General features: G+C 38.0%; 1 protein-coding gene across 1 annotated transcript; it reads right to left on the bottom strand.

Annotated features, from left to right (window-relative positions):
* Positions 1 to 770: 770 nt before the first annotated feature.
* On the bottom strand, positions 771 to 15,743 carry LOC102215785 (trace amine-associated receptor 13c). The gene is made up of 3 exons (XM_005724248.1): positions 15,718 to 15,743; positions 3,541 to 3,908; positions 771 to 2,210 (listed from the first exon to the last, which is right to left on the bottom strand). The coding sequence occupies exons 2-3, from the start codon at positions 3,821 to 3,823 to the stop codon at positions 1,318 to 1,320; spliced, it is 1,176 nt and encodes a 391-aa protein (XP_005724305.1). The 5' UTR covers positions 3,824 to 3,908; positions 15,718 to 15,743; the 3' UTR covers positions 771 to 1,317.
* Between the last annotated feature and the right edge of the window lie 345 nt (positions 15,744 to 16,088).

Below are 16,088 nucleotides of genomic sequence, written 5' to 3'. Positions count from 1 at the left end.
CGATAAAAACCCTGAAAACTATACATTTCACACCTGAGCCTCAACTCTCGCGGCCCGGTACCAAACGACTCACGGACCGGGACCGGTCCGAGGCCCAGGGGTTGGGAACCGCTGGGCTAGATAGCTCATCCCATTCAACTAAAATCTGAGAATGACATAACTGAACATGAAAAGACTGTTGGCATAACTCAGAATTAAAAAACAAAAAACGAGGATGACCGTCTCCCAGGTTGAGCAGGCAACCATGTGCTGAAAGGCTAAATGCATTTAACCGGATTTGACTTTGAACCGTGGCCCTTTGTGGAGTGTCTTCCACCACTCTCTCTTCCTGCTTTCTGTTTCCTCTTCACTAATAAACCCCAACAATGAAGACGATCACAGAGCTGAAGAAGCAAGCATGGGACAAAATCCTTTTCTGTGCAGCCACTTGAGAGGTGTGAAAGTGTATCAGGTTATGATAAAATGTCTTTCCTAACCTGTAATTTCAGGCTACCATCCACCTTTTCAATGTAGTCAATCTCTCCTCAAGACACTTTATGTTTATAGACTCTTAAACACACTTTGGTGCACTTTCAAAGGCAGCACCTGCCATAAGTTATATTTTGCTGCCTGCAGAGCATCTTTACATTTAATACTTTCTGTTCCCAGGCTATCTTAAAGTTATTTTCACTTTCACTTGCTGTCTGCATTTTTGGGGAGACAAATTATAGGTGCAGCTTTTGGTCTTAGCTGCTGCTTCTCACCAACAACAACAAAAAGTGTTTGTGAGCTCTAAATTAATCAAATGTGTTAGTACAGAAGTGTCAAGAACACAGCTCGGGGTCTTTTGGAAGTTGTCTTCATCCGCATGTGCCCGATCATTTCCCTTTCTCTTGCTATGGATGAGAAAACTGTGTAGATTAATATCTCTTTTCTTGTTTCCTTTAGACATTTCGTAGCGTTCATACATTATGTACTTGGTTGTGAGACTGATGTAATGAGTCGAACTCGTTTCCATCATCAATCCAGAGTGCATTGCACATGTAAAATAATCACAGCCTTTATAGGTCATAATATGGAATAACGTTGCTGCTTTTTTAATGGATGAAATTCATATGTTTTTAACATAATGCTTTAGCAAGAGAGATTATTGATGGCATATTAAGGACCACAAGTTGAAATAGGCAGGGTTCCTTTTTTCCTCTCTTTGAAAACAGGAAAGGGATGACAATCTTTTCACAGAGTAAGCGAATAAACCCATTCTTCACCTTTCTCTACTTTTTAAACTATTCCAAGTCATACTTTGGGTCACAGCCACAACACAGATTTACGCGTCTCTTAGTTCTTCTCGCCATGCGGGGGGGATTGATCTCGTTGAAACAGCAGGGTCACACCCTTCCTGAAGCGGTGGTCCCTGACGCTGTAAATAATAACATTACAGCAACTGTTTCCTGTCAGAATCCAGAAGGCAAAAAAGGAGAAATTACACCAGGTGTATCCCACCACGTTCCCGAGCACAAACACTGCAATGGGCGTGAAGGATGCTGTAAAGGCAAATGTTAATATGCCAATTGTTTTGGCTGCTTTGATGTCTGAAAAAGAGGGCCTGTGAGGGCATCCTCCACCTCCTCCTCCTCCATCGCTCAGACTCCCCTCTGAGAGTAGTTTGCGTTTTTGGGAGTACCGCCGAATGCTAGTGAAAGACACGATATTAACAGCCAATGTGCCACCGAGCAGTGTGAAATCGAACGCTGGGAATAACAACAAGATGTTGGCATCAGGCGGGAGATGGCCTCCAAGCATGAGTGGGGTGTAGTTACACATGCGACTGCACTCATTGTACTCCAAAGTGAAGTTTCTGCTGAAGATGAGAGGCGCTAAAGCCAGCAGAAAGCTGGAAGCCCAGGAGAACAGGATGAGGAACAGAGTTCGTCTTCGGGTCACCAAGGCGTCTTTTTGGAGTGGCCACAGGATGGCCACACTGCGCTCCAAAGTCATTAGGAAAATGGTGCTGATGGAAACAAATGTGCATCCAGCAAACACTGGACCAATCAGCATGCAGGGCTGCCATGGGCTTACTAGTCCACCACGAGAAGAGGAGTTGGCAGGGGAAGTAGAAGTACCCTGATACCAAACAGGGGGCGTGGTGGTTACCATCAGAGAGATTTCAGTGTAGATGGAAAAAGGAACCACGAGGACACCGACCATCATATCTGCTATAGCCAGAGACACTGTCACAGAGAAGAAAGAAGAGGAAGATGTCATGTTGGATAGCTGTATTTAGTTTTCCTTATTATCATTTACTTAGCATTTTACCATTAATCACAAGAACTGCTTTATTTGCAGAATTTAAATATATTTATTTATTTATTTATTTATTTATATTTCTTCATACATTCTTATATAGTTCTATACTGTGTATTGTGTATTTTGTTGTACAGTTATTTTATTTTCAACTTTAATTTATATATTTTATCTTATTCTTTCCCAGTTAAATTTACCCTTCATTCTAATTTGTGTTGTACAGTTATTTCATTTTTAACCTTAATTTATATTTTATTCCTTCCTAGTTAAATTTACCCTTTTTAATTTTTCATATTTATTTCTTATCTTATTCATAGCCTTTTTTTTTCTTTTTTTTTTAGGTCACGAGCAGTTGTCTAAGCATTTCACTGCATATCGTACTGTGTATGACTGTGTATGACTGTGTACGTGACAAATAAAATTTGAATTTGAATTTGAAGTTGATTTATAATACTTTATAATCCCTTCTGGTCACTGCCACCTTGTGAAAGGAATGCAATACTTATACATTATACATATAATACAATTTACAATATATTTATTGCTTAAAATTAAAGATTCTCTTATATCTCTCTAGACTGAAAAAAAAGTCTTCTTTAATATTACTGCATTTTACAAACAGGAAATTAAATTTTACTAAGGAATTGTTTTTTGCGTTTCTTGAAATTAGAGCCCTACCAATATAATGTTGAGGGACGATATATTGCCCAGTAATATCTATGTGATATACCAGAGGATAAATTAAAATACAAAAGGAAAGAAGAGGTGGAACAAACTCTTATAATCTTGTTGTTAGTATTAAGGTTGCATAGTTTGTCCACCAGAGGGCACTCTACAACGTTCCTGCATGTGTTTGGAACCACACAAACACAACAGCCAGCAGATACAAGAAATGTAAACCAGTGATCTATGACTTAATGTATCAATATGAACAGAATCGTTATATTATATTAGTAAGGAGTTATAAATAACTGCACATGACCAATGTCAGGTAAATCTGTTTATGTTTCCTGTGCCTGAAAGAAAAAAATATATCAGCTGATATCAGATTTCATATCAAATATCGGTAAATATCTGATGTTGGTCGGGCTCTACTGGAATCAATCCATGAAACTTGATTTACACTCTAGATGTACATGTTAAGATGTGGTGATAAAGCAGTTCAATTATTATTTTTTAATTCAATTCAATAAATGTTATTTATATAGCACAAAATTACAACAAAAGTTGTCTCAACACACAGTTCACAACATTTACCTTTCAGGTATCCCTGTGGTGTTCTCGACTGTCTGGTCTGCACAAACACTGTAAGTGTGACCACGTTCCCAACCACGATGGCAAATGCTAGGCTGACCATGAATACCACTGCCAAGGTGCGATTGAGAACCCCACAGCAACACACGGTACATAGTGGGGCCAGTGAATGGCCTGACCCCAGTCCTGCCTGAGCAGCTGCAGTCAGGTTAAACGGACAGTCAGTGGTCACCAGCAAAGCTGCCGTACTCCCAGGAACACTGACGTTGGGAAGCAGAGCAGTCATGTCCCAGGTTAGACTGGTTTTAAGGCTTGTGATGCAGTGGTGGCGGGACCACTCAGGAGACCATGTCTTGGACTGGGAAACTCTCCTAATGGGAAAAAATAGGTAAGCATTGAAAAGCTTATATCACATAATAAGCACATTATGTCCAACAGTTAACAGTCATGGTATTTCTCTTTTTGATGGCCGAATTGAACCAATGTTTTTTTTTCTAATTCTCTATTTCTAAAAAGATTTTCTAAATGCAGTTGTTAAAAATCGCATTAAATTAGTTATTTCTCATGATTTCAATAGAATTTTTTATTTTTTAACAAATGTCAGATCATTTTAGGTCGTTCATACCAGACACAATAGCACTTTTGCAGCACTCAAAATCACATCATTTAAAGCTTTGAATCGGTTACTGCAGTCAGTAGCAAACCTTTTAATATATATGTATCATCTGCAAATTTAGGGATGTTTGATTTTAACCTCTGAAAGCCACCATAAGACATAAGTGGGTATACTCTATATCTTTGCTGCCATTCAAACAGTGGCATTAAAACATTTCTTACAAACATAGCTTTTAATATAAATTGAAGCATGTAATCCAATAATATGCTTGACTCAAAGGGTTTGAAGTGCTAAAAGTCTGTAGTATATGACATGTGTAGGGTAGAGAGGTTGTGCTTATGTTGCAGTACAGATATGTTACACTAAAGGCTGAATAAAAAACAACCTTACAAATCATAGGTAGTCTTCTTTTTCTCCAGCTGGAGAGTATTGGCACTGAATTTATTACTTGTGTGTACCAGCTACGTGCTGTTTCTGTGCCCTAACACTGTTGGAAGCACCTCGATGCTGTCAGTTCCCATGCTGAAACTCTGAGTTCAGTACCAAATGTCTGTCTCAGCTGACAACTAAATACACGAGTCCTTCAATCATTTATGCTGTTCACTGGGCCAGAGAGCAGGAAGGTACGCACAGAGGACGAAACAAAAGGTAACAGGAGTGGACATATTCAGACCAGAGCAAAACCAAATCAAAGCCTGCATTTGCTGTGCAGCTTTGTGTGCATGGTCAACAAAACATCACAGCTGTGGCTGAAATCCTTTCACTAATATCAGCAGGGAATTAGAGGTTCTTGAGAAGCAAGGGAAACACTTGTGTATTTTTTCTGTGACTGGCTCATGGTTCAGGGTTGAATTAAGATCAGATATGAAAGACCCTCAAAGCTTGTCTGGAAACAAGGGCCAGATATAAAACAACCTGACGTTTTACTTGTTATTAGCAATATAGTGAAGTGGGTTTGATCCTGGGAGGAGACAAAAAAAATTATATGATATCATGGAAACGATATCACGCTAAATATCTGCTAAACGAAACACGTGGTGACCCTTCGTGAATAAGGGATCAGCTGAACGTAGCTTTATGAACAGAAAAATAAATTTCTATTTATAAAGCTGATAAGAAATTTCATCATTTTGAAATTTTGGTCACTTTGTTATTTGTTTTAATTAAGTGACTCTTACTGAGATGTAAGATTTTACAAACAATAAATTAGATTACACAGATGCACCTTTGGTACAAGTGACTTCAGTCTCCAGCATGTGTGGGTCAATCGTTTACTTGCTGGAAACACTTTTACTTCCTGCTAATGTTGATAAGGCCTGTCAGATTGCAAATGTCTAGATGTCAGTGGTGTGTTCACACTTATCATCTGAGTAAATTATAAACAGTGTTCTCATTATTGGAGGTTTTCCATCCCTGGTTATCTTGAAACGAAAAAAAGACATTTGGTTGTCTGACATTTCTGTTTTTCATGTAACAAAAAGATTTTGGATCACTCCTAACGCCTTAATTTTAATTTGTTATGTTCTGTATTGGCTGCTTTATCTCTTTTGCTTTTCAACATACTAGAAATCCTAAGTATGTGATTACTTTTCATGTTTACCCATCGTTTGCGTATGCTTATGAAACAACGGGGCATGCTGTTCCTCATAGGTACAAATGAGCTTTCGTGGTTTTCTCACCTTTTCACATTGTAAAATAAAGAGAAAGAGCTTTATTTGTCTTCTTGTACTTTCAAAGCAAGGCTTTCCTGTCAAGCTCTCGTCACTTCTGATATTTCTTCCTCTGAGCTCATCTCTTTCATGTCAACCCTGCCTCAAAAGACAATTACGAATCTTTCGTTTTCATGGTTATGTTGTGCTGAGAAATGCAATTGCTGCTTGGATTGTTTAGAGACATTTTTTCAGAGCGAACGATGTTCTACATTTATACGTCCTGGCCACAGCAGCAGTCATATGAATGCAAAGGATAGACATGTGAGTCCAAAGTGTGAAGAGCGAGCACACTGTGATTAATTTTGGGCAACAATACCAACTCGGTCAGGGTGGTATTGTTGTATTGTTCAGTCTCTTTCTGCATGAAACTAGAGTGCAGTCTGATGTGTGCTGACAGTGTCGCAACACAAGCTTAAAAACATGTTGAATACTTCAATATTAACATTGTTTGTCTTTATCCTAACAGAAACATAATCTGGTTGGCCCCATATGCCTCCATGAAAACATTATTGTTGTTACAAATTAGCTGCACATAAATAACAGCAGACACATCCGGTGCATTTCTGTAATGTTTGTTTTTTGGTATCATGTTCCTGAGTTTCCCAAAGACCCCTCTGCTGCTCAAGCATGCTTAGGAAAATGCACAGCTGTAGCTCTCTGTGGAGTTCTGTTAAAATGAATTTTACATCCTCGCCGTCTCACAGCCCCACTGTGGTGCATCTGAAAGCTAACAATGGAAAGTTGTCGTCAGTGAAACCCAAACTGTCATTTAGTTGGAGTCATGTCTCTTTCAGCTGCGGTTCACAGCAAAAACCAAGGGGCAACTTCCAGGGTTTTAAAATTAGGACAATGGAGAAGTGTCATTAACTGCAGCTCCTTAAAGGAAGTCAGTCCTCCCAGACCTGCCATGATAAGATTACACTTTAGAGCAGAAATAAGCAGTCGATGGATGCTTTTATCATTTTTCTGCTTTTTGTTGTTGTTGTTTTGCACACTTAACACTGAGCTACAGTATCGATCATTCAAATAAAAAAAAGGCACCTTACTCAAGTGATGAACCAGTGTTGTGTTTACACAAAACAGACAACTGAACCTATTTTAAATTGTGTCTTTATGCACTTTGTTAATTTTAAACTTTTGTTCAGTGTCATTAATATATGCAGAGGAGCTCAGAGAGGTAAAACTGTGAGTGTCACAGTGAGCCATCTGTAAACACAGTGGAGGCTCTGTCACGGTTTGAGGCTGCACTTCAGGCAGTGGTGTTGGAGATCTTGTCAAAATTGATGGAACGTATTGTTGGATTTGTATCCAACATGCAATACTATCTGGAAAGCATCTGATTGACTACGATCAAAAACACACTGCTAGTGCAGGAAAAATGTGCTTGGGCAGAAAAACACATCATTTAGGATGATCAGATTGGCCTCCTAAGAGCCTGGACCTCAGTATTATTGAACCAAAACAGAACAAGGCAGCCAACATCCAAGGAAGGGCTTTGAATGTTCTTCAAGAAGCCTGGAGAACTATTCCTGAAGACTACTTCAAGAAATTACAAGAACACTTACCCAGGGAAGTGTTGTAGAATAAATACTGATTTTCAAGCTTGTTAAAAATGTACTAACTCATTTTCCAAGCCAACTTGAGACGTTTTCACAGTGCTCTGTAGTCTATGCTGTATCGTGCCAAAAGAAAGATCTCATTTCATTGCTTCCACCCTTGTAAATTAGTTTTATTTAACACAAAATATGACATTTAAAGCTATAAATAATTATTTTTCTGTATTTTTATGACTTTATCAGCGGCCAGAATATTTCTATGTTTTGTTCTTTTCTTAACCCTCTGATGCATGAATTATGAAAGCCTTGGTCAAGATTTTTTTCTTAAGTGCTTTTATTCTTCTCAGGACATGAAAAAAAATGTTCAACTCTTTTTTTCCCAAAAATATGTTTTTTTATAAAGTTATAAACTTGTCCACTCCAGTGGACTACATGCGCCTGAGCACTTAGCATGAAATACTGTGAATTTACTATAAAAATTAATTACCTTGTGTTCTATTGTAAATATACAAACACTTGTTTGCTTGTATCCTTTGAAAAACATCTCAGCAATTTTTTTGGAACTTTCAACTCATAAGGCCCCAATGTTTAGACGTAAATAACAAAACCAATCAACAGTCCTAGCTGTGAATCCTACACCTGAATATGGCAAACTATCTCCAACAAGAGAAACATTTTTGAGTCTACACAGTTCTATAACGATGCAGGACAGTATTACCAAGCCCTTAGTAGCATGCTGGAAGAAAACACAAACTGACATCTTAGTCTCTGCATCTCCAAACACTTCTGTGTTCATCACACCTAGGCTGTCCGTAGTTCCTATGTCTCTGTTCTGCTCTGGCAGCCACTCTCATCATCACTGGACTTATCACTGAACTCATCATCACTGCACTCATCAATGAAATCATCATCACTGGAGCTGGATGGAATTTCCTGGACTATTCTGTACGCTGCCTTATTCTTTGCTGCATTTGAAGTCTACAAAATATGATAAAATAATTATTATAGTAACTCAAACTACAGCTGATCTGCACAGAAATATACATTTTAAATGAGTAGCTTATAAATGTAACAATTATATGCTTACTTATAACCAAAACAGTCCCAAAAAACAGTGAGACAATTTATGACTTATGTAAAAAAATATAGTGGGTAATGCATGATGTCCACTACAGTGGACACATGGTTAATCGTAGTTTTCTACATATTAGACATAACAATTTCTTATTCCAAACAGATAATATCCTTCCCTAGATGTTACTGCATATCATCATATTTTTTTTACCTGTTGGGCTCTTTTAGCATATAAGGATTGACAGGATATGCCAGCAGTGGTCGGCAGGGGTGACAGTTTGTCTGCCATCTTTGATTCAGAGGAAATTTACTTGCAGTTGCACTAACTGAACACTGAATTGACCTCAATGGAGTATGGCAGCAGAGAGCACTCTAGAGGCTAATATGCAGTTCCACCATAGAAACCAATGCATTAAAGAGATATGTACGTTTTAGTAGCTGTCCACTCCAGTGACCACTATGCATCAGATTTTTCCTCTTTTACAGATTATACTAGATTATAGTTTATAAGTCTCAGACCAAAAACTTAATATACCTGTCATTTCAGTGCTGCAGTGGCCAAAGGCATTCATTTTATTAGCCAGATATGTTGAAAATCAATTCTGAGCTTCAAAGAATCGTTATCTGTTATTCAGTTCAGCAAAATTCAGATTGTGAGAAAATCCATCTGCCCTTTTGATTTTCTCTAAAGCTTGATATTTGCTCCCCCTCTGTGTCGGTAACACTGAGCTGCAGGCACAATGATAACTCAGCCTGAACAAGGCCAAGAGAGTGTTTAAAGAAGACTGTTTTCATTTTACAATTTATGAAAGCAGCTCTTGAAAATCTAAAATTCTTAAAATGGGTAGCAGCGAATGGTGAGGAATTATGACGTCAAGCATAGTTCAGCCTTTGACTGTGTTTCGTCTTTTTATGAGTGCATTCTTTTGTCTGAGAAAGATACAGTGTCATAGGGGTGTTTAAAAAAACTGATTCTAGTCTAAATTATATGCTCTTAAAATCAACAGGATTAGACAACTGCTTTCAAGTCAGAGTAATTATTTTACTTTAAATCTCCTGATGGTGCTGGTGGTAAAACAAAAGGAAAATTATTTAAGGGAGGATGGGAGATGAACCTCATTAAGGGGCTTTTTGCCCTTACCTTGAGTGAAGATGACAAGCGGAAGCCTTCCCTGTGGCAAGACCTCAGGCACAGTGAGACAAGCAGCTGACAGCAAAGACCGCACGCACGCACGCACGCACGCGCGCACACACACACACACACACACACACACACTCACAACAAAATAGGCTGCATGATGATTTACATACGAGCTTTTTCACAACTTGAAATTTCAAGTCCTCAAGACAAAGGTCATTTATTTCTTATGTCTCAGTAGAAATCAGTTCTGGACCAAAGATCCAACATCTAAACTGCTTAACTATCAACAGTTACCCTGCGCATTTGTTTGTGGGCGTTACGGCTGCTGTTTTTGTCATCTTGTGCGACTGATGTGCTTTTCTTTCCTTTTATAAAAAGCCCTCCACTGCTGTGTCTTAAATCTGAGTAAGAGTGTAATAATTAGAGTGTGCAGATTCCTGCATGGGATTGGTGTGGATGTTTACAGCTCAAAGATGGCCGCCATCGAGAGAGGCTTTGTACACCTTTTCTGTTACCCACCACAGATTTACTGGATACTTTATTAGGTGCACTTTGCTGCTATTTCCCCACATTTTCTCCAACATAGTTCTATATTAGGTTCTTTATAGTATGAGGAGATAACAAGAGGTGTACTGAAAAGTCTGATTTTAAATTTCCAATCAAATTCTCTCTACAATTGACTTCTTATTCCCTCTTGACAGGTTTTGCACAACTCTTCTCATATATTATCTGTGATTATAACATTTAATTCTAGTTCCCATCTCTCCTTAATATAGCCTGTGTTTTGGCATGACTCCTTTATAATCCTTTTGTAAATATGAGAAACATGTTTCTTAGCTGGGAGATGTTTTTCCATAATATTAATGCTGTTAGGAGTTTTATTAATCTTTTTCTTTATGGTTCAGGTATCTATAGCAGTCTTTAGGGGGGAGTTAGAATCGTTCCTGAAGTTCCTCTGTTCCCTGTCTTGTCATGGCACAGATTCAACAAGGTGCTGGAAACCTTGCTCAGTGATTTTGGTTCATATTGACAAGATAGCATCACACAGTTGCTCAATATACAATAATGCTTAGTTGTTACCAAGGGGCCCAAAGAGTGGCAAGAGAATATCCCCACACCATTACAATACCAGCCTGTCACTTCTCACCCTACTGCCTGGTTTGCAGCAGAAGTTGAGACTTCTCAGACAACATTTTTCTATCTTCTATTGTCCAATTTTGGTTGACCCATGGAAACTTTACTCTTAGTTTACTGTTTTCAGCAGACAGGAAAGGCAGCCGGTGTGCTGCTGAAGGTCATCTGCTTCAATATTTGACCTATCAAGCATTCAGAGATGCCTTTCTGCATACCTTGGTTGCAACAAGTGGTTATTTGAGTTACTGATGCCTTCCTATCATTTTGGAGCAGTCTGGTCATTCTCCTCTAACCTCTGGCATCTACAAGCCATTTTCACTCAAAGAACTCGATATTTTCTTTTTCAGACCATTCTCTGTTAGAGATAAGTGTGCGGAGAAAATCCCAGGAGATCAGTCGTTTCTGAAATAGACAAACCAGCCCGTCTGAGACAATCCACCATTTGAGTTATTCTTGCCTTCCTATAAACTCAAAGTAGTCTAGCCATTCTCCTCTGACCTCAACCTGATTCAGACGATTCCCCATAAACCCTGGAGATGGTTGTGTATTTCAGTACATCAACAATGTCGGAAATACTCAGAACAGCCCATTTAACACGAACAACCATGCCACATTCGGCCATGTTTCATCTATTCTGATGCTCGGTTTAAACTTTAGCAGGCTGTCTTGTTCATGTCTACATACGTAAATGCATGGAGCTGCTGCTGATGTGAAAAGCTGATTAGATATTTGGATTACTTTATTGAGCAGTGGAGCAGGCATACTTAATAAAGTGGTTGCTGAGTGTATGTAGTGTGACTCTACTTCATAGAGTAGTTGGTGCTTTGTTCTCAGATCTATTTTCTTTGTCTGTTTTCTGATGCACACAGTTTCACGAGTATGTTTTTACTTTTCTCCATTTTATATAAAAAAATCCTTCACATTTCATTTTTGCTTCTGAACATTTCTTACTCTACATTGTTTGCAGAACTCTTTAGTCAGGAAGGTTTTGATGACTCAGACTTTAAAGAGTGGTGAACTATTCAAGTTTTGAAAAATGTGAATGGGGTTTTGATTGTTGCAGCTGACTCAGGTACTATGTAAAATTCAGTAACTGCCAAATCGACTGAGAAAAACTGTAATGATCAGTTGAGCAGGTGACTGTATTTTGAACAGTTTTCTCAGGTTTTTGTGAATGAGAACGGCGTCACTGTCTTTTGGTTTGTTTCTTTTGCTAATACTATGTTGGTTGTGATTCGTTACATAGATATATGTTTATTTCATCTCCAGTTTTAATGAATCTTATCATTGATTACATCATATTAACTGCAAAAGTAGTTGCAGTGGCTGATAGGCACTCTGCCATGTCCACATTTTAGCACATAGCAAATAACAAATAAGTCTTCACATAATGACGATTAGTTATGCTCAGTCTCTGTCAACACTTCTTTAATTGATATAGACTTTGCAGGGCTGTCTACTGTGTAGTATGTTTTAAAAAAATATTTTCAAAAAATTCAATGTGCGTCATGTTTCTGAGGTATGAAAGTAGTAAATATATAAGCTACAGTATCAGTTCTTTGTGTGTATTCGAGTGAAATTCTCCTGTTTCTCACCTCTTTTGGTCTTCAGATCTTCCCCGATTTTATTTATTTATTTTTTTACTCAAGAAATAAATTGTTGAGTTAACAGCCATTTACAAGACTTGTTATCAGGTCTTTTTCTACAGGAATGTAGCGTTGACAACAATGCAAACCGATATGAGGAATAACAGTGAAGATGATGGCCATTAGAATAAATAATTTTGGAAATAAAGATGCCTCTGAACCCTGTGAAGCCTGAACCATGAAATAATTGCCAGACACTCTAATTTTTTAATTTATTGACATTTCCGACAGATTAAAAAAAAGTTTGCGTTTGCATGTGTGAGTATTAATTGGATAGTTTTTACTACATCTAACGTCTTTAGTTTTTTCTGAAAAAACTTTTTTCTGACTAAATAACTCTGACTTAATAAGTCATTTCTAACTATTTATTCGATTAGGTGTTCATTATTGGTTTCTAAACACATGCACAGATAAAACTAGCCGAAAGAAGCTCCAGTAACAATGCTGTGCTATATGGAGTCCTTTGTGGTGGAATAGCTGCATTTAGGTTGTTGTTCTTGCATGCAGTGAACCTTCTTTGACAGGGCTGTGTCTCTGAGTGACAGATAATGTAGGAAGACCGTGGGGGCCCGGTCAGGGCTCTCGAGCCAGGTCGCCTAACGCACACAGGGGTCATCTGCAGTAATAAGTGGGTCAGAGTCGCCTGAGGCCGACTGCCACAGCACATGAGCAGAAATACAATTTTGTCTTCACATCTTGGCCTGTCATTCTGTCTGTGTTTGTTTCACTGTGTACAGCAAACACATACAGGCACACGTTTAAAAAGGGTTGTTTTATAACCCTGTTCACAAAAACAGGGTTATAAAAAAAGAAGTGGGGACACTACAAAATGTGAGAACCTTATTAAAGGTTTTACTTTATTTAAAATAGTACAAGACTAACATTTCTAATGTTTGAACGCAGAAGTTTTGTTGAATATGATGCCAGCAACGTCCAAAAATTGGATGGACAGGAACATCACAGGGTTAGGGTTCAAAGGATTTAAAGAGCATTTAAAGAACACCAGGTGAAGGCACTGCTGTGGCTCACCTGGTTGAGCTGACCACCCTCCTGACCATTCTAGGAAACCAGTGCCAGTCTCTCCAGTCAAAATATGAAAAAAAAAAGTGATTCATTTATAAAATTGACAAAGATCCATCTCATATCCTTTTGCCAGAGTATGAGCTGCTGTCCTCAGACTAATCTATTTAAGCTGTAAGCATCTAATTTCCCATCCACACCTGGGATGGTCTGAGCTTCTGCAGTGCATGGGCTCATCTGTGTAGGCACCATTATTGTTAAATGATGTTGCAGACTTTGGAGTAATGCATGATGCCATTTTACAAAATCTTTCAGGGAAGGACTCCTAATTTCACACACACAATGCCAAATCGCCTTCTGCATGTATTACAGCACCATGGCTCATCACAAAGAGTCTGCCTTCAGTCCAGAGTCGTCCCCAACTTAAAATTGCACATTATGAAATGATGAAAAAATGTGAGAAAGGAAGCCCTGGATTGTTTAGTAACTAAAATATCAACAAATAAAGGGAAAGGTGTTTATCTCTAGAGTTACAGCAGTCAGTATCCTCAGTTCCCAAATTGAAAAACAAGGAGGTGATGAAACGTGTGGTAAACATGGTCGTGTCCCAACATTTTTAAACATGTTGCTTTCATAATAAATGAAAGCAAGTGTTCAAAAAACAAAATAAAACAATTATCCTTGTACTATTTTCATTTAACTTTAGAGTCTGAATGATCAAATCACTGCAGTTCAGTTATATAGTTGTATGCAGTTTATAAAGCATTGAATTTTTTTTTAAATGAGTTCACATTTTTGCCTTTGTTCGTGTGTTTTTGACATCATTGGGAATATTTTTGCTCTTGTTCTGTCTGAAAAAACAAATCTCTGGCAGTGTTTGTTGTCACTTCAGTAGTTTCTCATTCTAGCTTTTCTTCTTTTTATTCCATTGCTTAAAATTTCTTAACATTACACTTAAAATGATGATCTGAACACTGAAAAAGCCCCTTTTTAACATATAAAGATACCCTATATGGAGAGATCATATAAGACATTCAGGGTGTACCCCCCTCTTTTATGGACTGCAACATCTGGAAATACTCTGGAAGTCCCTCAACCCTTTTTAAACCACTTAAATTAGGTTTTTCTTTTTCTGTGTGTGGTCTTTGCTGTGCATTTAGGGTAACAAATGAATACTTAGAGAGTACAAGAACAACAAGAAGAACAAAAATAGTTTAATAGGATTTTTAAATGATCCCAAACAAACTGAATAAAAGAAACTGTGCATCACAGACTTGACATTCTGGTATTTAACTGTAAAAACATATCAAACATTTGACAAATGTCCAGTTTACGCTTTTACATTTACACCCTTCTTCTCAGGTTTGTTTCCCGGGAGAAAAAAAATAGAAATCAATAATTTATAAATTAAAACCTATGTTTCTTTAAAATTACACTACAATTTCTAAAAGCTGTTTCTGTCAGTGATATCATGGTTCTCAAGGATTTCTATTGCCTTGTTTCCCAGTAATGGTATTTAATAATGAACTAAATACATTTGAAAAGTCCCATTCACCCACAAGATGAAGAACTTTTTACATCAGAGCATGTGTTTCTGGACTTGTCCTTATATGTCTTTACATCCTGTCTGTCCCTATCGAAATTATGCACAGCTAACAGACATCACACCCACCTCTGGACTCAGCCAACAGCTGCTGCATGCCTGAATGGTCAGACACCAAGCATGATACACCTGACAGATTAGCAGGTTAGTATGAAGCGTTTTCCCCAATACAAAGCACTGAAGGTTTGATTAGGCTGACACTGCTAGCTTACACTGATTAGGATTTCTTAAAAAGCTTCCAACTGAAGAAATTTTCTTGTTTAATAAAACAGAAGAAAATAAAAACATTAAAAACAACTGTTGTGAAAAATATCATTGAAATTGAACGAGACATGTATCTGTGTGGCCGCAGAGACTACTCAATGTTTGTGTCCAATAACAACCAGCAAAGAAAAATGCAATGGGACTATTTAAAATGTAAATATTTTGGTAAACTTAAAGTGAAAATATAAGTCTTATGCTTCAAATAATTATAGTATTTTTCTGAATGTTACACATTACAATTTAATTCTGTTAAGTGAGTAATTATGAGTTAATATTCAGAGCTAAATGCATACAGCGTGGGGATTTAGCCTTATATTATCAAGAAATTGTGTCTTTGAAATACTGTCAAAATAAAAGAGCTGCTGTCATTTAATCAAAACACAATTTACAAGAAATCTAATGAGACAATCTTACCGGCATTTCCTCAGAGCACTTGGCAAGACAGAGGTTGAGAGCAGGAACAAAATCCAGTATTTAGATGCTGACTTAGTGGAAATAAATTCCTGTTAAACACCGTCCAGTGGAGAAGAAAGTGGAGCTGTAGTCCTCATCATTCATTCTCCCGAGAAGCACACATTAAGCACAAAGCCTCTCACACACTCCGGCTCTCTGTGATTCAGCCTCTCCCCTCTCCTTCCTCCCACTCTCTCTCCTTGCATCTCCAGTCCCCACTACTTCACTGTTTCCCCTCTCTACAGCTTATCACATGCACACGGTCTTTCCCAGAGCTTCAAGGTAAAGTCCACAGCAGCACTTTGCTCCCTTTCTCTTTTTGTTGCCCTCCC

This window comes from Pundamilia nyererei, unplaced genomic scaffold (genome assembly GCF_000239375.1).
Source record: "Pundamilia nyererei isolate P.nyererei 1_Seehausen unplaced genomic scaffold, PunNye1.0 scaffold00011, whole genome shotgun sequence".
Lineage (NCBI taxonomy): Eukaryota > Metazoa > Chordata > Actinopteri > Cichliformes > Cichlidae > Pundamilia > Pundamilia nyererei.
Note: the sequence above shows the minus strand (reverse complement) of the source record. Positions and strands in the feature narration are given on the sequence as shown.

Coding starts and splice junctions, on each gene's coding strand:
- LOC102215785 (XM_005724248.1), bottom strand. CDS start 3,823: ATGACTGCTCTGCTTCCCAACGTCAGTGTTCCTGGGAGTACGGCAGCT. Junction 2,211..3,540: donor ACCACAGGGATACCTGAAAG/GTAAATGTTGTG, acceptor TCTCTGTGACAG/TGTCTCTGGCTATAGCAGAT.